At 39.9% G+C, this 23380-nt stretch overlaps 1 protein-coding gene across 1 annotated transcript in view; it reads right to left on the reverse strand.

The window, feature by feature from the left end:
* pcdh15b (protocadherin-related 15b) overlaps positions 1-23380 on the reverse strand; it is a 1519471-nt gene that overhangs the window by 616661 nt on the left and 879430 nt on the right. Inside the window, exons 8-9 of the mRNA XM_072557866.1 lie at positions 21900-21914; positions 21483-21548 (exon numbers count right to left, since the gene is read on the reverse strand). Of these exons, the coding sequence (XP_072413967.1) occupies positions 21483-21548; positions 21900-21914 (81 nt within the window). The remainder of the gene's footprint in view (positions 1-21482; positions 21549-21899; positions 21915-23380) is intronic.

Genomic DNA, 23380 nt, shown 5'->3' on the forward strand with positions numbered 1-23380 from the left:
GGAAAGAAAAGAAATTATCCCACAACATTTAATAGGGTGGAGAACAGTGTCAGGAATCTAGCTTCTAACATCCGATAAGGGCACAACTACGAGAAGACGCACAGTCAACACAGAGCTGAGGGTGTTGTACTTAAATGCACAAAGTATACCAGCCAAGGTAAACGAGCTTGCAGCACAGATTGACGTTGGCAGGTATGATGTTGTGGGCATTACAGAGATGTGGCGACAAGTTGAGCAGGGGCTGAGAACTAAATATCCAAGGATATGCTTCCTATCAAAATGACAGGCAGATGGGCAGAGGAGATGGGGTCGCCTTGTTTGTAAGAAATGAAATTAAATCAATAGCAAGAAGTGATATAGAGTCAGAAGGCACAGAATCAGTGTGGGTAGAGTTAATGAACTGCAAAGAAAAATAGACCTTGATGGGAATTATGTACAGGCCTCCAAACAGTAGTCAGGATTTGGGGATAAATCAGAAGATAGAAAAGGCATGTATGAAAGTCACTCTTACAATAAGTAAGGGGGGCTGGGAAAATCAGATTTATAGTTGATTCGAAGAAAAGAAATTCTTGGAATGTCTCTGAGATGATATTTTGGAGCAGTTTGTTCCACAGCCCACTAAGCAACAGGTAATTCTGGATTTGTTGATGTGTGAGGAGATAAACTTGATCAGAATAGAATATACAATAAAATCGCTACAGAGCAGAAAGAGGCCATTCAGCCCACTGAGTTTTCACTGACCATTCAAAGACAATCCCAGCATGACCCGACCATCTATCCCATCTTTGAAATCCCACAAAAGGCAAGAATGGGGGAGATGATAAAATCTGAAGCTAAGCGAGATAGGAATATAAAAGAAGATTGTGAGAGTTTTTAGATACATAAAAGGTAAGAGAGAGGCAAGAGTGGACAGTGGACAGTGGACCACTGGAAAATGAAGCTGAAGGAATAGTAATGGAGAACAAAGAAATGGTGGAGAACGAAAGAGACACTTTGCATTATTTTTCACCATGGAAGATACTAGAAGCATGTCAGAACTTGCAGAGTCAGAGGGCAGTGTAGTGGCCATCAGTAAGAAACAGCTGCTGAGGAAGCTGAAAGGTCTGAAGGTAGACAAATCATACAGACTGAAGGAGACAGCTAAGGAGATTGTGAAAGCATGGGTGGTAATCTTTCAGGAATCATTGGAGCCAGGGAGGATCCCAGAGGACTGGAAAATGACTAATAAATACCCCGTTTAAGAAGAGAGGCAAAAGACAGGCCGATTAGCCTGACCTCGGTTGTTGGTAAGACTTTAAAAGTCTACCATTAAAGTTGAAATTGCGAAGTACTTGGAAGTGCTTGATAACATAGGGTTGAGTCAGTACAGCTTCATCAAGTGGAGGCCATGCCTGACAAATCTGTTCGTATTTGAGGAGATAGCAAGCAAGTTAGACAAAGGTGAGCCAATGGACATGATCTATTTGGATTTCCAGAATACTTTTGACAAGGTGACAGCCAATAGATTGCTAAATAAGATAAGATCCAATGGTGTTAGGATTAAGGTACAGGAATGGATAGGGGATTGGCTGACTGGCAGAAGGCAGAGAGTGGGGATAATGCAATCTTTTTCAAGATGGCGGCCAGTGACTAGTGGAGTTCCACAAGGATTAGTATTGGTACCACAACTATTCATATTGCACATTAATGATCTGATGAAGGAATTGAGGACATTGTTGCTTAGCTTTCAGAGGAGAAAAAATAGGTTAAGGGACAGGTAGTGCTGAGGAAGCAGGAAGGCTGTAGTCTGACAGGCCAGGAGAGAGGGCAAAGAAGTGGCAGATGGAATGCAACTTAGGAAAGTGTGACATTGTGCATTTTGGAAGGAAGAATAGAGGCGCAGATTATTTTCTAAATTGGGCAAGCCTTTGGAACATGTGAAGCACAAAGAGAATTGAGAGTCCGAGATCAGGATTCTCTTGAGGTTAATGTGCAGGTTCAGTTGACAGTTAGAAGGCAAATACAATGTAAGCATTCATTTTAAGGGGGCTAGAATATAAGACCACAATTGTACTGTTGAAGTTGTACATAACACCAGTCAGATTGCATTTGGAATATTGTGAATGGTTTCGTGACCCATAAATGAGGCTGGCCTTGGAGGGGATCTAGTGCAGGTTCACACGAATGATCCCAGAGATGAAGACCTTGTCATGTGAGAAAGGGTGGAGGACCCGGAATCTGTACCAATGGAGTTCAGAAGAATGAGGGGGAACATCACTGATACTTACAGAATACAATTGTAAAACTTTAAAGAATGAAGGTGGAGAAGATGTTTGCACCAATAAGAGAGACTAAGACCCAGGGGCACAGCCACAGAATGAAGAGACAACTCTTCACAACTGAGATGAGGAGGAATTTCTTCAGCCAAAGGGTGGCAAATCTGTGTAACTCATTGCTGCAGAAGGCTGTGGAGGCCAAGTCTTTGAGCATATTAAGCTAGATTCTTTATTAATAAGGGATCAAGAGTCATGGGATAAGGCAGGAGAATGGGGTTGAATACATATTGGTCATGATTAAATGGTGAAGACTCACTGGGCCAAATGACCTAATTATCTCCTATATCTTATGATCACATAAAATATGAACAACCCAATCATTTGTGAAACACAAGCACATTTGCTTTTAAAAAAAATATCACCTGACTTTTCTTCTACTTCACCAGATTATAGAGACATGAAAACTCAATGTCCTTTCCTGAATGGCATTCAAATTAGTTAGAATTTATTGGACTACCGGCTGTATCAAATCTCACAAAGGATGAATTCCACTCAACAGGGAATTTATTGGCATAACCTTTAGGAAGGAGGATTATGGACTCTCAATAGGTCAAGTGGTTAAAGCAGCCAGGTTTGTAATTTGCAGTGAGAAATAACAACATGTTAAAAAAAAACATGGGAAGTACCACCCAAAACAGCATCCAAAAAGCCATTGAACCAGCTACTAACATAGAACATTACAGTGAGGTACAGGCAATTTGACCCTTGATGTTGCGTCAACCTGTGAAACCAATCTGAAGCCCATCTAACCTACACTATTCCATTCTTATATGAACATAGAACAACTAACAGCCAAGGTAAAATCATCTGCTCCACAGTGTATGATAATATCTCCAAACAGACTGATTTTAAAAATATCTAGCTCAGTTAAACCTTGAAAGTGAAGGAAAATACTTCTCTTTCTCCAATCCCATCCCTGACCTATTCCAATCTCCAGTCCTGAAAACAGTCATAGAATCATTGTGGAAGCAAGCTATTTGGCCCATCGAGAGCACATGACCTTCTAAAGAGCATTCCACCCAGAACCCATTTCCTTATCCTGTCCTTGTAACCATGTGTGATGATGCTGTCACTTTAAGAGATTATTTTGTCCTGTTTTTTTGTAGAGAGGTTGCAAGGCAAAGATACCAAGCTGGCTACTGAAGACCACTTGAGTAAATAGTTTGGGAGGCATTGTGTTGTTTTATTAAATAACCTGAATGATGTGGCCAGCTCTCATGAGTTAGGATTTCTGGGTTTGGTTTTCCAGTAGCATCAGAAGCTATTGGGGTCTCAATAGCATTAGAACCTTCAGTGAATATCTCCCAGTTGCTACTCTCTCTGAATTTTCTCAATTTTCTTTCCCTCCTGGATGGGAGAACTGCATTTGAGAATCTGTGTCTGAATTTTCCTTTTTGCCAAGGGGTATGTTACTATAATGGAATAGTTAATTAGTAATAGCTATTATATCTATTATTCTGCTAAGTTATTCAAAATTCCTCTTTCTCTGGTTGTATTTTAACTACAGTGTTTAAATAAATTATGCTTTTCTTAACTTTGAGTAGTTTGACCAGTTACATTGCATCTGGAACAGGTACTTCATATTTGCTTTTAAAATAAGAAAAAGTTAGGGTCCAGACTACCTTCTTCAAATAATTTGAAAGAGTTTGGTCTGGTCCAAAACACATAGCTAATCCCCCTATCCTGCACACTATGGATGATTTAGCATGGCCAATCCAGCTAACCTGCACATCTTTGGACTGTGGGAACAAACCGGAGGAAATCCATGCAGACACAGGGAGAGTGCGCAAACTCCAGACAGGTTGGAATTAAACACGTATTGTAAAGCAGCAATGCAAACCAGTGAGCCGCCATACTGCCCAATTACCAGTCCTCCTGGTAATTTAACTCAAAGGAACCTCATAGCATACTCTGATTCCTCGGCATCAGTTCAGCTATGAATAAAGGTCTGCTATAAAAGAGAGTGAAATTAGTATAACTTGTAATTTCTGTTCATCTGTATTTCAATCGTTTAATTATTTGTTCGCAGGTCAAATGCACAGAGATGGGAACTCTTTATACTTAACATTTAAAATTGGCCACCGGTATTCTCCATTTTTGCATTAGGACGACAAGCCAGATTAGATGACCCAGGCAGCTGCCAGATTCTTAAGCTAGCTGGGAGAGGTTGGGTAGTGTGTGAACAGTAAAGCACTGGGTTCAAAAGTTAAAATAAAGAAGTAAACATGAAACGTTCCCCTAACCTTTAATATTTACACTCAAACTCCCATTGCCCTATCAATAACAGTTCATTCTAACTAAAGCCTTCTACTTCTCCTCTGCAGCCCCTCAAATGTCTTCGGTCCATTTACCTACATCCCCATAGCTCCTCTCATCCACTATGCTGCTGCACTATCCTTCTTTACCTCTGCCCATAGCCCCTCAAACCCCTGTTCCATATTATGTCCCTCACAACACCTATGTCAAGTTAATGTCAACTCCTGTCAATTCATAGCTCCATCCACCACCCTTTCCCCCTATTGTGCTAACTCACCTTGCATCCACCAATACCCAGATTCACTGAAGAAAAATAAAGTTCTATTTCTTCAAGTTGCACACTGCAGACTATAATCTACTGAGGAAAGCAATTCATCCATAAAGACACATTTTGACAGTTCTCAATATATCTGACACTTCTTTGACAGATTTGACATTTAATGGGTTCAAAGATCCCATTCTTTAAGAATACTCTTATCCACTGCTAATAATCCCAAGGAACAGCTGACTTCACACCCTCCTCATCTCCAAAGTTACCTTCCTATCCCAAGGGTAACTGAAACCCCAGAGTACCTGATTGCACCCCAAAGGCATACCCCAGGACCATATCCATTGGGGTACCTTCCCATTCCAAAAACATCCACTGCATTCAGACCTGCATTTATAGTGAGTACACTATGTTTCATGCTACACGGATACCAAACATTGCTTTAGTAAAGACAACTTGTGGTTTCAATGAATAGCTCCATTAAGCTCATATGCTCAAAACCATTATTGTCCCTGTGAAAATAGGGCAGAACATGTATGGTGGCACAATTTGTAATTTGAATTATTTTGCCTGTCTGCCACTGCAGAAATTTGGGCTTTTATGTGCATGATACTGTGTGTAAGGCAATTTGCTAAAACCTCTAGAGTGCAAATATGATAATTACTGATTTTTAGTTAAAATTGATAAAGCCTGATACTTGAAGTTCTATAAATCAGGACAAACAACACTGATGATCAGAAACTATACAAGCCCCACACACTAAGAGACATCGATTATGAACAATAATACAAAAATTCTCCTTCTCAACAAAAATCAACCATTTGATTCTTAAGCACAAACTCCCTTAAAAGAGTGAAATTAACTTGCTGCTGACACATACACATTTGTGAAATAGAATTCTAATCTGTGTCTAAAGCTTCTACCTATGCTCTCCAGACCTCTTACACTCCTTCTCTCTTCTTGGGTTATTTTTCTTATTTAATTGCCTCTTTTGCAAAGGATCTCAGCGAAATAAATGGAGGAATGCAACCTGAATAGATCCCGAGATCTGAATGTTATTTGCTAGAGGACAGTGTAAAAGGAACAGAATATCATCAGCTCATAGAAATAGAGGTCTCAATAATGTGTCAGCTCTCAATCCCAAATTCAGTACTGGCTTCCACTGCTCTTCTTTCAGAATGATTTTCTTTCTCTGTGTTGGTTCTGTCTCAGATTATACAGCAGAAACATGGATTGATGTCAGCATTTGGGTGACTCAAGTGTACTGTCAAACTATTAGCTGTTGCCAAGCTCCTTTGGCACCTTTATGACTTCTATTTTATTTATACTATGTAAATAAAATCAATTGTTAACTTCAGTATTGGCTGCTGGTGTTGATTTAAAATCAAATAGAGTTCAGCAATGCATGTCAATAAATCAATATTGAGGGAGGTGGCCAATACAGTCTAATTTGTCTTAAACTAGAATCATATTATACAAAATGATATTGTACAACTCTCAAATATGTGTAATATTCCAGCAAATTACAAACTTATTAGTTTAGGATTAACATTTTATTGACCTTGTTATGCATTCTGATTTTTCAGGGCGTATTATGCTCAATAAATGCAATATCAAAAAAGAACTCTGCAGAATACCTTCAGGCTGAAAGCAGCAATACCTCTTCCCCCATAATCATACCTGTTACAATAGTAAAACTCTGGGCACTCACATGTCTCGGATATTATTTATGTTATTCACTCTGAGTTTCTGCCACTTATAAACTTGTAAATGGAAACTGATGCTCATAATTACGACATGCATCAACTAAAGTAAGGAGCGAGGCCTCACAGCTCCAGGGACCCAGGCTTGATTCCAGCTGGAGTTTGCATGTTCTCCTCTCATCAGGATGCTCCAGTTTCCTCCCACTGCCTAAAGATGTGCAGGTTAGGTAGATTGAACAAACTAAATTTCCCAAAGTGTGCAGGGATGTGCAAGTTAGGTAAATTAACCAATTGGAAATGCAGGGTTACAGGGATAGGGTGGCAGGGGTGTCTGGGTAGGATGCCTTTCAGAGGGTCAATGTAGACTTGATAGGCCAAATGGCCTGCTTTCACACTGTAGGGATTCTAATCATTCGATGAGGAGTGCTGCATTTAAAGAGGGTTGGTGCTGTAATGGTGGGGGTAGAACATCTTGGTGCTTCAGACATCAGAAGTCCGGGACAGGCTGGATGAATCAGGATGTGTTTTGTTGCCTCTCAAATTATTCATTGTATTGGTTACATTGATGCAAAAAATTTCCAAAGTATATCACTTCTAAATTAACAGAATTTGAGAAGACCACCTACAACAAATCAGATTTCAGTCTAAAACTCTCAGCTTCAGGAGGCCATCTCATGCCTGTTTGAGCTTTCAAGGTGTGCATTTTTAATTCAAGTCTTGAAGTTGCATCAGGGCAACAGAAACCAATGCAATGATTTTGCGGTATTCTAATGGTTATATTCCCTATTAAGTGGTCAGCTCATCCATCTTGAAAGGTGCTGTGTGTGACAAAACTGTGGCTTTAACAGGTGTATTTAATCCTTTTGGTTTTATAAAGAAAGGTTGAGACAGAGGTGGCAAGCAGTCTGCTGAAAGCCAATAAAAGGATTGAGAGGCCTTTGGGCTTTTTAAAAACAATTGAAACAAGAGAAGCAACTTGAATGGGTGGGGTCAAGCTCCCACTGAACCAGGAGTTTGGGTTTTAGCTTACTACAGTTGTTGAGGTTGTGAAGATCGATGTGGACGTTCTTATTCCCTTCTGTTACAGTTGAAAGCTGGGATTCTCTTCTTGCTAGAATTACTATTTTATTGAATTTGCCTTTGCCAAAGGTATGATCATGGGATGTTACTATATTAGAGCAGTTAATTATTACAAGTTACTGTATACATTATTTAGTTAAATATTTTGATAGTGTTACAGTTAAGCCAATTCTTTTTGAATTTTGTCGATATTTTAATTGTAGTGTAATAAATAAAGTGTGTCTTGCTTAAATTGGAGTAGTTTGACCAATTGAATTGCACCTGGAACACAAAACCTTACACTTCCCTTTAAAATAAGAAAAGGTTTGGGTCTGGATACCTCTTGAGTATATTTTGAGGGGGCTTGGTCTGGTCCATAACACTGTGACTTTATGATTTGGAGACGCCAGTGTTGGACTGGGGTATACAAAGTTAAAAATCACATAACGTCAGGTTATAGTCCAACAGGTTTATTTGGAAGCACTAGCTTTCGGAGCGCTACTCCTTCATCAGGTGGTTGGACTATAGTGCTTCCAAATAAACCTGTTGGACTATAACCCACTGTTGTGTGATTTTTAACTGTGACTTTGGAAACTCTTGCTTCAGTAGGCTTTGTTCAGATATCATTCCAACATTAATGAGCTTCTTAGCAAATTCATGCCTTCTTATTTTCCCACACAGATTAAAGTTTTACATCAATAAGGATACAAGACATAAGCTATCAGACTTTGAACTCACAATCTATTGTCTACTTAACACTGAAATGAAGAGAAAACCAATTTTATCACCAATGCATATCAAAGTAAAGCCTTTGCACGTTAGTTCAATTTTGTTGAGAATAAACAGATCATGATTATTTTTCAGGGACTACCATACTCAGAACAAGTTTATTTCATTTAAGTTTTTACTACCAGTGTCTGTTCCTGTTATCCAGTACAATAATTAAATAGCAATCCTTCACTCCCAATTCATCCTACAGAGTTAAAACTGAAGACAGTGCAGAGATGAATTTTTCAGCTTGCATGTGAGATACATGATGGAAAGTAATTGGAATGGACCACCAATTTTCATTTAAATTAGGAGCTCCTTTTTGTTTATATTTAAACTTTTACAAAAGACCTTAAGGTCCATGTTCATTTTTAACTTCCTCTTGAACATGTAAGAAAACACACAATATTGACTGCAAATTATTGAGCAGTGCAATTGGATATTTGTGCTGATTTCCATCATGTGATTAGATGAATGCTGATCTACAGAGAAAGAATGATTTTCTCTCAGCTGAAATGAATTATATGTCATCTGAATGTGAGTTTTTTTTTAAATGTTAAGGAGGACTTTAGTGGGTTGACTAATGAATGATTTCTTCTGACTGAAGACACAATGACAGGTGATCACTAGATTAAAACTGTCATCAACAGAATGACGAGAGAAGCTATCAAAAAATCTAAAAGCAGAGAAGACAGGCATATATTCTTTGTGCCTATGTCTGACTTATGAAAAGCATTGTAGAGAATAGTCCTATTTAGATAAAACCAGTGATTTTCAATGATCAAACACTGTTATCTTATTGATTTATTCAAGGTCCCTATTTGCAGGAACATGCATATATACTTCTTAAATCTCATCAACCTATTTGCTACCTTCAAAGTTTCTCAAATTCTACCGTCATGATGTGAAATAAGGACTGCAGGTTTTTAGATTTCATTGTTGTATCCAATAACTCGGGGTGCATGGACTGGAATAGTTTTGAAAAACATTGACATCACCTGAGCCGCGGATTGCCCAAGTTTCATAAAACCAGCGTGGATTAGATGAGAAATAGCCTGAGCTGGAATTAACATGATTGCCTGTTTGTTCTTCATTCTCACTGGTGTAATTCCTTAGGTGTTTGGATAGTCTTTACTGTACTGAAAAATCTACACAAGTTAGGTGTGTAGATCTACACAAGTCAGGTGTGTAGATCTACACAAGTCATCTACAAATGTTGCTGGGTTCCTGTCATCTTTGCACCTACTGTAGTGATTGGAACAAAGTCAGTCAGGTGGACCTCAGAATATGAGTTCCCTGATAAGCCCACTTTAACAGCCTCAATCAGAGAGCCTTGGCAGGCAGATACAAACAGGAGTGTCAGGGATTCTATTCAATGCAGGAGCCAGCTCTGAGCTAGCTGCATCATGTCATGTACTATGCACGTGGAAATAAAGGTGGCAGGATAATGAACATCTTTGGAGTTATTTCAACCACCATCTGGTCAGGTAAAGTTATGACATTGCACCAGTGGCCTTCTCCTTTTTTCCTTCCTGCAATGCTCCACTCCATATCCAAGAAACCACCTGCTGTAGTGGAGCTTATCTACAGGAAGAGCAGAAGAACTACATCACCTCGAGTCCAGAAGCACAATCCAATCTCTTTCATTGAATTGCTTGTGAGCATGAACAATCAGAGAGATGCCCTCTAAATGACCATTAATGCATCTACCGAGATATAATGGGCCTTGGGCTAAACATCCACAAGATGAAGTTCCCCTTCCCCTATGCTCGTGTCACACAACAATCTCCCCCACTGCCCCCCACATACAAGATACACAGTGAACCACTGGACAACACAAATTAATTTTCGTAACCTGGAAGCTTCCTTTCAGTGATGATGGACATCAGCCATGAAAGTTCATCATTGCCTCCAGTGTACTAGTGCAGCCTTCAGCCATCTGTGGAACAGAATATTGATCACAAACCTGGCACCAAAATCAAAGTCTACAGGACATTAGTGTTACATTGTACAGCAAAATGTCTCAATCGCTGGAGAAATATCATCAATGATGGTCTTTGTGACACCCTACAAACTCAATGGCAGGATAGGGTGCTCCATTATCAATATCCTCTCTCAAGCCAACCAGTGTCAAAATACTGGTTATTATCAACCAGCTGTGTGTGCAGACCAAATCATCCAACACAAAACTTCTGAAACAAGCTCTCTACTCCAAGCTCCACCATAGCCAGCATTAAGACAGCAGAGAAAATACTTCAAGAATGTCATCCAAATGTCCATGAGAAAATACTGTACCTCCATTGAGTCACTGGCATCTGTTGCTGAAGAACACCCAAACTGAAGAACCATCCATTAAGGCAGCAATCATCTTTAGCATTGCCAGCAGATTCAATTGGAGGCCTCACAGAGGAGAAGAAACAAGAAACTTGAGCATCCCACCCACCTGCCTCTTCAAACACCATCTGCCCACCTTTGGTAGGCTGTGCAGATCCAGCATCAAATTATTTAGTCACCTCAGGACCCTTAACTCCAGAGTGGGAAAAAGTCATTCTCAATCTTGAAGGACTGCCTAAGTTGGAGAAGAATAATTTGCACCATCATGAAAGTCTTCATGTTGGAGATGAAAATGTAACTTACAATATTAAGCTTGAAAAGTGGAAAAAAAATCAGCAGAAGGCAAAATATATAGTTGCAGTTCAAGGAGATTTTTGGAACAAAAAAACACTGAGATGAAACTAGAGATGCAGTATGAAACGCAAGCTAAGGACACTGTCTCTCAAGAAATATGCACTCAATGACAATATTGACCAAAAAGGTACATTGTAACCCCGAAAACTTAAAGGATGACGGCAATATTTGCTATTGCTGATGGTCCAAGGCACTAACTGACAAAGGTGTCTCAATACTAAAATCGTATGCCTCAAGGATAGTCTGGGGATTCTAAACTGTATATTCCTTTGCATTTTTTTATATATGACAATATCCACAATTAACTTCGTATCTGTGTATGTGTGTTAAGGCCCACATGCTTTCACAGAAGATGCAGTCTTGATTGAATTGTTACTGTATTTCCAGGATTAGCAAAAAAAACCTGCTCTTTCTTTCACTCGACAAACTTGTAATTGTTTCCTTATTGTTCCCAGTGAAAGCAGTTAACGACATTAAAATTGGGCAAACGTACTTAAACATTTGTTATGATCAATGGGGAGGTTGAACAGAAGAGAACTGATTCACCCCACGATGGATCTTAACAACTCATAAAATACCTCTGTTTTAAACATCTCTTGCCAAAATTTATGTCAAATAGGTGCAAAGTGATACATGCTGGGAGGAATTATCATTTATATTAAGTTGCATTTGCCATAAATATGCCTATTCCAACAAGGTATGTCCTCCCAAAGTCCGTAAGTATTTTGCTCAGTAATTGTGATTTTATCAACATTTTCATTGCTGTCAGCTTTAAAATAGTGAGCTCCTTGTAACCAAGTCCAGGCCAGCTATATGAAACCAGGAAGGCAGTGGGTCGAATATAACCCAAAAGTTATCACTGTATAATTTTCTCTAATCAGCAAAATATCCATCCACAACAGCTCTGTGCTTTCTATGCTTTTGCCAATTCCAGAGCGTAAGTTGCAAATGTTGCTTTAAAAACAGATGTCCATTTTCTGAAGAAAAATCTGTGATACAGTCGTTTTGCAGCAGCTTTCTCAAAGTCTATAAACGCTCCTCTCTATGTTAGAGTCAAAACGTGTGGCACTGGAAAAACACGGCAGGTCAGGCAGCATTCGAGGAGGAGGGGAGTCGATGTTTTGGGCATAAGCCCTTCATCAGACATGTGGAGGGGGAAGTGGGCTAAGAGACAAATAGAGGTGTGGAGTTGAGGCGAAGGGGAAGGTAGCTGGGAAGGCAATAGGTGTATGCAGGTGGGGGATAACACTGATAAGTCAGTGGGGAGGGTAGAGCGGATAGGTGGGAAGGAAGATGGACAGATAGGTCAAGAGGGTGGTGCCGATTTGGAGGGTTGGATCTGGGATGAGGTGGGAGAAGGGGAGATTTGGAAACTGGTGAAGTGAATGTTGATGCCAATGTGGTAGAAGAGTCCAAAAGGCAGAAGCTGAGGGTGAATATGCAGGAAAATTTCTGCCAGTTGTGCAAAGATCCTTTGGGACTTGGACTCCCTCATTAGGTCCGTGCCCCCCAACAACCCACCCTCCACGCCCCTTTTTTCGCACAGCAGGAAGTGCAAAATTTGCACCCAAACCTCCCCCCTCTCCTTCATCCAAGGCCCCAAAGGATCTTTACACATCCAGCAGAGGTTTTCCACCCACCACATCTACTGTGTCCATTGCTCTCAATATAGTCTCCTCTACATTGGGGAGACAGGACACCAACTCTCGGAGCATTTCAGGGAACATTTCTGGAACACAAGCACCAAGCAACCCCATCATCCTGTGGCCGACTACTTCAACTCCATCAAGGACATGCAAGGTGTGGACCTCCTCCACTGCCTAATCCAAGTCAATCACAATTGGATGTGTCAGGTCACAGAGTTTGGATCTGATCCATTAGTTGTTGGACCACTTAGTGGGAAAATGAGGTTGAGAAACCTATCAGCCATGATTTAATGGTGGAGCAGACTCGATGGGCCAAATGGCCTAATTTCTGCTCCTATGTCCCAGATGGCCTCTGATTTCAAGGACCACAATTTCCCCTCCACGTGATCAACAATGCCATCCGGCGCAACTTCTCCACTTCTTCCACCACCACCTTTGAACCCCACCCTTCATCCCCACCTTCCACCTCACTAATCACCAAATACAGTGCATTATCCTCTGCCATTTCTACCACCTATAATCAGACCCCACCACCAAAGATATATTTCCCTCGCTACCCCATCTACATTCTACAAATACCATTCCCCCCACGACTTCCTTGTTTGATCCACAACCCCCCCCAACCAACCCACCCTCCACACCCAGCATCCTCCTTTGCTGCACAGGAGGGGTAAAACCTACACCCATACTTCCCCCCTCACTTCCATCCAAAGCCCCAAAGGATCATTTCACAGCTGGCAGAGATTTTCCTGCATATCCACCCCATCTACTGTGTCCATCCATTGCTCTCGATGTGGTCTCCTCTACATCGGGACAACAGGGCACCAACTCACAGAGTATTTCAGGGAACACCTCTGGGACACATGCACCAAACACCACCACCACCCTGTGGCTGACCATATCAACCTGCCCACTCCCCAAGGATATCCAAGTCCTGGGCCTCCTCCACTCCCAAATTAAAGCCATCCAACAACTGGAAGAAGTACGCCTCATCTTCCACCTTAGGACCCTTCAACCACACGGCATCAACATTGACTTCACTAGTTTCTAAATCACCCCCTCCATCACCTCATTTCAGATTCAACCTTCCAACTTGGCACTGCCCTACCTGCCCATCTTCCTTCCCACACATCCGCTCCACCCTCCCCACCATCACTATTAGCCCCCACCTGCAATCACCTATCACTGTCGCAGCTGCCTTCCCTCCTAGCCCTGCTCCATATTTATCTCTCAACCCCTTTCTCCCTCCATATTCCTGATGAAGGGCATTTGCCCAAAACAAGACTCACCTGCTCCTCAGATCTGCCTGACCTGCTGTGTTTTTCCAGCGCCATACTTTTAGACTCTGACTTGTCGGCATCCGTAGTTCTCACTTTCTCCCTGCCCTCAATGTTAGCCAAACATGATTTTCCCTTAACCAACTCATGCTGGCTGTCTTTAATTGACTCACGGAATCTCACATGTAAATTAACCTGTGAATGTAAAGTTTATTCCTCTCCCCTTTGTCAAACAGGAATGTAATATTTGAACTTGTCCATTCTACAGGTCCACTCCAATTTCATTGTTTTAAATGGATTAATGCTTCTTTTTACTCTCCAACTTTTCAAGATCTCAGCACTCCAATTCTCACCTGCTATGCAACACAGTATTAATCCCTGAATGCCTGAGTTCAAAGATATGTGTTCCCCTAATTAATCATTTTGTCCTCTCCTCCTCGGTTAAAATACTTGTTTTAAAATGATTAGTCTTCTATGTTATTGTGGAATAACTTTAAACAACGTTTGACAACAGTCCTTTGAAGCACCTTGAGTGTTTTACTCGACTCAAGATGCTCTTTAAATGAAAGTTGTTGTTGGACCGTCTCCACCTTGAAAGTCCACACTATTCATTTATTGGTTTCTTGGCCACTGTTTTTAGTTCACCTGTGCTTCTTTCTTTCTTAAACCACTGAAATTGATCTTCATTTTCTTTGTTGTTTTCTGTAATTACTTCATCGCTAATTATATCACAATCAATATGACCCAGATGTTTGCCCAATTCATCATACTCCACCTGTCCTATTTAATTCCCGAGAACAAAATCCAATATCACTTTATTCCATACTGAAGAAGAAACATAGCAAAAAGTCAGAAACGTTCAATAAAAAAGTAGTACTGCCATCCATAAGGTCATGGATAAATATCAACCCATTAGGTCATGGATAAATATCAACCTCAACTGCAATTTATAGCTTTCTTGGAGATCACCCCTCATTCTTCCATTCTCCAGTGAATATAGTGCCACCGATTCAATCTCTTTTTATATGTCAAGGACAAGAAAGGCAGCAGATGTAGTCTATAGGGACTTCAGTAAGGCCTTTTACAAGGTTCCATATGGTAGGCTGCTCTGGAAGGTTAGATTGCATGGCATCCAGGGCGAGCTGACAAATTGGATACACAATTGATGTTGGAATCAGAGGGCAAGGATGCTTGTCAGCTGGAGGCCTGTGACTAGTGGAATGCCTCAGGGGTTGGGGCTGGGCCCATTACTGTTTGTTATCTGTATCAATGATTTGGATGATAATGTACAAGGCAGTTTGAGAAAGTGAGGACTGCAGATGCTGGAGATCAGAGTCGAAAGTATGGTGCTGGAAAAGCACAGCTGGTCAAGCAGCATCCGAGGAGCAGGATAATCGATGTTTTGGGCATAAGCTCTTCATCAAAATCAGCAATGATTAGTAAGTTTGTTGATGACACTAAAATAGTCGGTAGCATGGACAGTGAGAAAAGTTATCGGAAATTGAAGCAGGACCTTGATCAGCTATGGAAGTGGGCTGAGAAATGGATAATGGAATTTAATATAGATAAGTGTGAGGTCTGCATTTTGGCAAGTCAAATCAAGGTAGTATGTTGGTGAGGCTGCAATTGAAGTATTGTGTTTGGTTTTAGTCACCTTGTTATAGGAAGGATGTCATTAAACTGGAAAAAGTGCAGAAGAAATTTACAAGGATGTTGCCTGGACACAATGGTCTGAGTTATAGGGAGAGGTTGGACAAGCTAAGACTTTTGCCTTTCGAGTATAAGAGACTGAGAGGAGATCTTATAGAAGTATATATAGTGAATATAGCGGCATTGATAAGGTGAATACACTCAGTCTTTTTCCCAGTGTTGGGGAATTGAGGACGAGAGGGCATCAGTTTAAGATTAGAGGGGAAAGAATAAAAGTGAACCTGAGGGGCAGGTTTCTTTTTACACTAAAAGGTGGTACGCATTTGAAATGTTTTAATAACATTTAAAAGGCATTTGGACAAATACATGGATAGGAAAGCTTTAGAAGGATATGGACCAAGTGCAGGGAAATAGGGTTAATGTGGATGGGCATTTTGGTCAGCATGGACCAGTTTGGACCAAAGGGCCTGTCTCCATGACGTAGCACTCCATAATATTATGATTATGACTCTATGATAAGCTGTCATGAGGCTTAAGGAAGAGGGGAAGTTTGGCTCTCAGCCGGAAACATCATCTGCCAGAATCTCTGTCATTTTTGTTAACTTCATGTGCACAGTGCACACATTGTTGTGAAGAAACTGCCCCAGAACTCTGCCACATCTTGTAAATAAAGCTGCAACCTTAGAACAAGGACAGCTCTACCAATAGCTGTGAAGGCAACCAAGGCCTGGAATTTCTTTGCATAAGGATTCTACAAGTTTGGAGCAGCTGACCCAGCATCATCTCCCAACTCAAAGCACACTGTTACATGAGAGATGTAACCAAACACTTTTCATACCAGAATTGTTATGTTGATACAACTCTCTCCAAACAGAATGAAGCACACTGAGTATTCTGCAAGAAAATTGACTCATCACCTTTGTACTGAGCATCCACAGTCCTCACTTTCTCCTACTTCCCTTTAGTGGCAGCCATGAAGTTAGCTTTGCCTGACCAAGTAGTTCCATACATTGTTACTCCAGTGACTATCAAACAGTGAAAAGGTGCTGGAATTGCGATTGGGAAGACTGCAGATGGCCTTTCAGAATGCCCTTGAGCAACTCTATGCTTGAAAGGCACATAAACAGCATCACCTAGGACTTGGTTGTTGACAGGCCATAAAAGGGACACTGTCTGAGAATGACCACACATGCTTGGAGCTCAAGTAATCACTGACATTCTCCTCAGGGCAGCCCCTCAGCAATCGCAGAATCCACAAATCATGGCTTACTGGAGATCTTGAAAGCCCCTTTGAGCATCAGTATCCACAGCCATGATCAGAGCAGTTGGAATGCTGCCAAGGTATTCTGGCATGACAACAAGTTAAGATTTCAGAACATCAGTCCTCAGTTTCTACTGTGCATTCAGATATTGGCTGCCTGCCACTTCTCCAAAGTGGAAGCTAAGACATTGACCAAATGATGTTGCTTTGTAGTTAGATCCACAGATGTTCTCATATTCCAAAGGAAAGATTCTAACCTCTGTCTGAAGCTCTGCTCCAGTTTGAAGCTGGACACCCAATGTGATCCTTGACAGTGACAACAGACTGTCTAGCTGGTGCACCTGCCAATCAACCAGATATTTCAGTGTACATATCTATCAATATCAGCCAACATAGTGTTTAATTAAAAAAAACTCCTCACTTGATCCTTTTGCTGCAGAATTCATGTGCAACCTCACTCTCTGGAGATGCTAGAGGATAAACTTGGTTACAACATCTCACTATCCTCTCTGGTTTTCATCCTATTGCCATCCACAGCCTAAGCTGTAGATGCTCTAATGGTGGCGTGTAAGATTAACTGCTGATCAGTTGCTGCTGTGTCCAATAATGGGAGAGAGAAGGAACTGCATCAGTGAGTGTGCTGCAATGTGCATGTGAGGTATACGTGTTACAGTTGAATGACTGTCAATTTGCATAAGCTGGGAGCTATCCATGTGAGGTTTGGATGTGAGGCAGGTAGCAATGCTAAATTTGAAAAGGTGAAATATGGCTATGAATATTCTGTCTAAAACACACACAACAGAGATTATTGATAATTAAAAACTTTGTGTGGTGAATAAGGCAGCATGTGAGGCTAATGGACTATTTATGACTTAAGAAGATGCATTCACTAACCTTGGTAACTCCTGGGAAGTCAGTGTGCTTTTCATGACACTACGGCAAGGTCATCAAAGCTGGATTACTGCTATTGATTCTAGTAGTAATTGCACCACCTGGAAGAAGTTGCTTTTAAATCTGTGCTTATATGTTTTAAAAATTTTATATCTTCAACCTGAAGAAGAGGATGGAAGAGGGTATAACCAGGATGAGAGGGGTCTTTGCTTATGTTGGTTGCTTTTCCGAGGCAACAGGTAGACAGAGTCAATGGAAGGAAGGCTGGTTTTCATGATGGACTGGTCTGCGTTCACACCTCTCTGTAATTCCTTGCAGTCTTGGGTAATATTTACTCCTCGGAACTTGAAGCTCTTGACCATCTCCCCCTCACCACCATTGATACAAACAGGTATCTGTCCTTTATTCCACTTACAGAAGTAAATGACCAACTCCTTCATGTAGTTGCCATTGAGACAGAGATTGTTGTCTTTACATCATACCATTAAACTGTCTACTCTTTACTTTGTCTTATCGCTGTTTGAGATCTCACCTACTATAGTGGTGTCATCGACAAAATTGTAAGTAGAGGTAAGGCTGAATTTGGCTACGCATTCGTGGATATATAAAGGAATATAGTAAGGGGCTGGGTGCACAGCATTGTGGGCACCGGTGTTGAGAATTATTGTAGAGGTGGTATTATCCCCTACCCTTACCAATACCAGTCCTCTTTCTGCTCAAAGACTCTTTAACCATTTCCAGAACCTGCTCCAGCCTAAAGTACATCTTCCCTTTAAGACAGACAAACTGTCTCCAAGTACTGCAAGTTAGCTAGACACAGATCTCACTTTGCATGAATTTGGGGATTTCCTGCTGATCACTGCAACTACTCAGGAATACATTTAGGCTTGGGCTGCATATTATTATCATTTAAAGCAGCAGGTAGCACACTGTTTGTGTGTTGCCTACATGGACTCAGGCAGCTTAAGTATGTGGCATAACTCAGCCTTTTGATTTAAATAAAATGTTGCCTCTTCATGTCAATACTATGTTTATCTTTATCCATGTAACAATACTGTTCCAAGTTGTTGCAATCTTTCGGTTTAAATTTTATCATATCCCCTCATATGTACCCACGCCATTCCATTTTAGAACTATCTTGCTAGTTATTTGATTCATCAATAGCCTGATCATAGCACAAGTTACATTGAGCCATTCCAATGGAGTAACTCCAATCTTTCCCCAGCACTGGTTCAGTGTGCCCCATGAACTGAAACTGTCTCCCTTATTACTCTGAGCAACACATTCAAGTTTCAGATCTATTTAACACTGTGCCAAATTAAGCATGGATCATTTTGTACTCTGGTGACTACTACTTTTGATATCTGGCATGTTATTCGGACCCTAACTACTTACACCCTTTCAGCAAAACCTCATTGTTAAAGCAACTTGTGTTATTGTTGCCTATGTAACTGATGATAAAAAGATTCCCACTCCAAGTTCCTCTTCAGCTGCAAAAAGACATTCTTAACACTTGAGCAGGGAGCTGGTTTTGGAAGTGAGGAATGGTGCAGTGCATATGAACACTGCTCTCCTTGACATGCTTCCACCTGAAATTACAGACTGTGTTCCTATGGCATAAATCAAGACTCAATTTGAATGATTAAACAAGAGCGCACTTCTTTATTGACACATTCTGCTTGCTGGCTCCAAACAACTGTTCAATATTGGAAAACAACAGAAGGACTGTGAGAACAGAGTGGGCGAGTCATTCGTTCTCATTTCTGAAATGGCTCACCCCTCCACAATCACTATTCTGGTTTTGCCAGGTGGAGAGTTAAATCCTTGTACTTTAAGGGATTTTATAGTATAACTATCTGTCATTAATTTCAATGGGAATTACTTACTTGTGCAACTTTCTAACAAGTTCTCCAGTCCCATGAGACAATTAAGCAGTAACTAGTATATTAACCCATATGTTCAGAATTCAAGTGCAGCTTGATAGTAATACGTGTAGCAACCCTCAAGTGCACTTCATAAATTGTGTCTTTATATGTCTAATTCATACGTCTGCCAGCAGTGTTGGTATTTATTCTACCTATGGGAGCCATTTATTGATTCAAATAACCTGAGAGCCCAATGCTCATTGTTTAATTGAAGGAGTGGTCCTTGCAGTCGTGCAGGCCAAATTGTAACCCATGGGTCACCTGCTGTTTTAAAATTATCAATATGTTAATGTAATTTCACAATGCAGTTGCTTAAATGTTTGCTTTGATATATAAATTACATTGCTGCTATCGATCTTAAACCAACATGATTGATAACCATTTTTGAAAATATAAACATTAATCTTGCATTGAGTGAGTCGCAGTACTTAGTGCTGCTGCAGGATCAACACACTTCAACATTTAATTTAGATTCGAGCCTTGACTCAATGGTCTAACACTTCACTCAAAGTGGAAATTGTGGGTTCAAACCCCAGTTTACGACTTGTCAGCACATTTTTAGTTGACACAGAATCACAGAATTGTTAAAGGGCAGGATGAGGACATTCAGCACAATGCTTCTACACTGTCTCCATTTTAACTTGGTGCTAAATTCTCATCTTTTGCCCATAACCCTGCATATTGGTTATTTAAATAGAAACGTTGTCCTATTGGGCCTGCCTTCATAACACCTCTCTGTGTTGTGTTCCAAACCTGGACCAATTGTTGTGTGAAGCATTACAGGAGTATTGAATGGTTTTACTCATGAAATAGTAAATCAAATGTATATTTGTCTATTCCTACAGATACAAAACATCCCGTTGCTATATTACACTAATATTTTTTAACTCCTGGACGCACAATATTTAACACACAATTAACATGAAAGAGCACAAAACAGCTTGTCATCCATCGTTGTATACAAAATGAATACCACATTTCCCTACATGACAGCAGTGGCAACACTTCAGAATTAATTAATGGGGTATGATGTGCTTTGCAAAACCACATGTTACTAGCTAAACACAAATCCTTTCTTTATCTCAGAAACTTGCCGTACAAAAGGAGGGGACACACCCTCAACTTGAAAGGAAACTCCAAGAGGCTCATCATTTCAAACATTTCTATAACCCTGCTATTTCAGTGTAATAATCACAATAATATCATAAATACAAGTCAACACTATTTTTATAAGCACTATACTCCTTCCTTGCTCTTTTATTTGCATTGCTAGTTTTAAAACTTTGAATTATCTAACAGTTTATGTACAAATGACTGAAGTTTCAGGAATTGACATTATTTACATGCCTATACATGGCACCTTCCCTTAGCTAAGTACTTCTATCAAGACATTTGCCGTAGGCATGCCTTCAATATCATGCAATAAATCCAAAAGTGACTTATTTGTGACCTGAACTCATTCAAAAATAACAACTGGAAACATTATAAGCTAAGTCGTTAATGTTTGATTTATGCCTCTATCATAATAGTTGTCAGATGAATGTCATTAAAGCATCTTAAGTGTTTGTCAATTATTGACATTTCGAGTATCTCTGGTCTCAGCTTTCCATACATAATCCACAGAATTACATTCAAGTTAAGCATTTGGGTTTCGATCATTAAAAAGCAACATTTCATTTTGCAGGCTTACTTTCACAACATTTATTTTTGGTTGCAGATTGTCAAAAGTCAAACTTGCAAATATTTTTTGAATTTAATCATAACAGGCTACTCACCATTTCGACTTTCTTCATCAATTGCTACAATTGTTGCTGGAGGACCTGATCTTGCCAACTTGCAATCTGTCAGTAGCAACAAAAGACATCATGCACATGCATTTTATGAACTTTTGAAGTAAACTCAATAATTAGCACAATTTTAAAGATGTAAGAAAGTTCTGTTGTATTTTTATTGACTTCATTTCCATACAGAAACAATACATGAAGAACAAGATTTAGAAAAAGTAGCGGTTAGGTATGTTCTGCAACTGTTCTCTCTTTCCCCATCCTTCATGTGCTGCAAATTTTAATTGAACACATCACTATCTAAAAAATTTATTTACACAGATTAAGTTCATTATACTTAAAAATATTTAGATTAGTCAAGCATTTAAGAACATTAAGAATATGCAACTTCAGTATGCACTATCTTACCGTCAAACTGCCAATCTGGAGTCAAAGTTCAGTGTCACAAAGATAGAGGCAGCACAGCATAGTCGAGGAGAAGAAAGGATGACAAATGTTTTGTGGAATAAAATAGAAAATTAGATTTCAAAATGAAGGCAAGAATTGAAAGGTTCAATTAAAATTGCACCAAAGGAAAAGAAAATTAATCAAAAAGCATCTGACCATATTTCCTAACTGTAAACAGAACTTCAAAACATATTTTATATTTCTTAGCAGAACTGTAGGCCAGCACTAAAACCCAAGTAAAAGAAAATAATAAGTAGTCTAAATATGTGATGTTAGTAACCTGAAATGTTGTTCCTTTGCTTTTTAACGCTGCCTTCCTCAATCAAAGTGTAAGCCAAAACACTCAAGTGAAAATTTGTTCAAATTATTAGAACTAAAGGAGGAATAAAGAAAAGCAGAATACCTTGCATGAGTTTAAAGACACAATAATAAATGTAGATAATAAATGCATTCATGAAGAATGCCGAAAAAAGATCTTGATATATCCAATATAATTTCATCTTTCATTCATTCTAACATGCAATGTTTGACACCAGATCATACTTTCAGTTCTTTGAGTTAGTTCGTCCAGGCTTTCAAAATAGTGAATTACACTATTGCTTTAGTGTTTTATAATGTTTGAGTGTAATCAATGAAGTCTGGGCAAGTGCTAACATTGTTCAATCCATCATGACCCCCTCCTGTTTCTTATCTACATTATATCTTCCAGTGACATCATTGAAAAACATTGTCAATTTTCACTCGGACATTGACAAAACCCAGCTGAACCACACCACCGCCTCTCCAATTCTCCACTGACACTTAGTAATTACACTATTTATCAGACAGCCATCACTGAATAAGCAGATTTTTTCTCCAATTAAACATCGACTTTCTGCCACAAACTCTTTGCCCTATCTACTGGGGGCATTGTTGTCTCAGGCTACATCAGATAGTTTGCAATGTTGATGTGCTGTTTTGACTGAGATGAGTTACCAACCACACATCTGTATCATGGTTAAGACTGTTATACTCTAGATAGTGAAAGATGATATTTCAACCAATCTTTATACAATCTTACACTTACTTACAGTGTGAAACATTATATGCATAAAATTCCGAACTACAGATCCATTGAGTGTCTCTTTAAATTTGCTCTGGTAAGATCTCAAATAATGCCCTCCCCTTGGGTATAGTTAAAAATAAACGATGTTCAATTAACAAAGACGATATTGTTTGGTATCCCTTGAAGTTATCAAAACTCAATTTCCTGTGTCTTTACATCACCAAATCATCCCAGTGCCAAAGAAAAGTCATGCAGTATGACACAACAACTACCACCCGGTGGCTCTGACATCCATAATTATGAAGTGCTTCAAGAGATTTGTCATGGCTCACATCAACTCAAGCCTCCCAGATTGCCTAACAGTTTGCAACAGGTCCATAACATATGCCATGGCCCC

Source organism: Chiloscyllium punctatum, chromosome 38, assembly GCF_047496795.1.
Source record: "Chiloscyllium punctatum isolate Juve2018m chromosome 38, sChiPun1.3, whole genome shotgun sequence".
Lineage (NCBI taxonomy): Eukaryota > Metazoa > Chordata > Chondrichthyes > Orectolobiformes > Hemiscylliidae > Chiloscyllium > Chiloscyllium punctatum.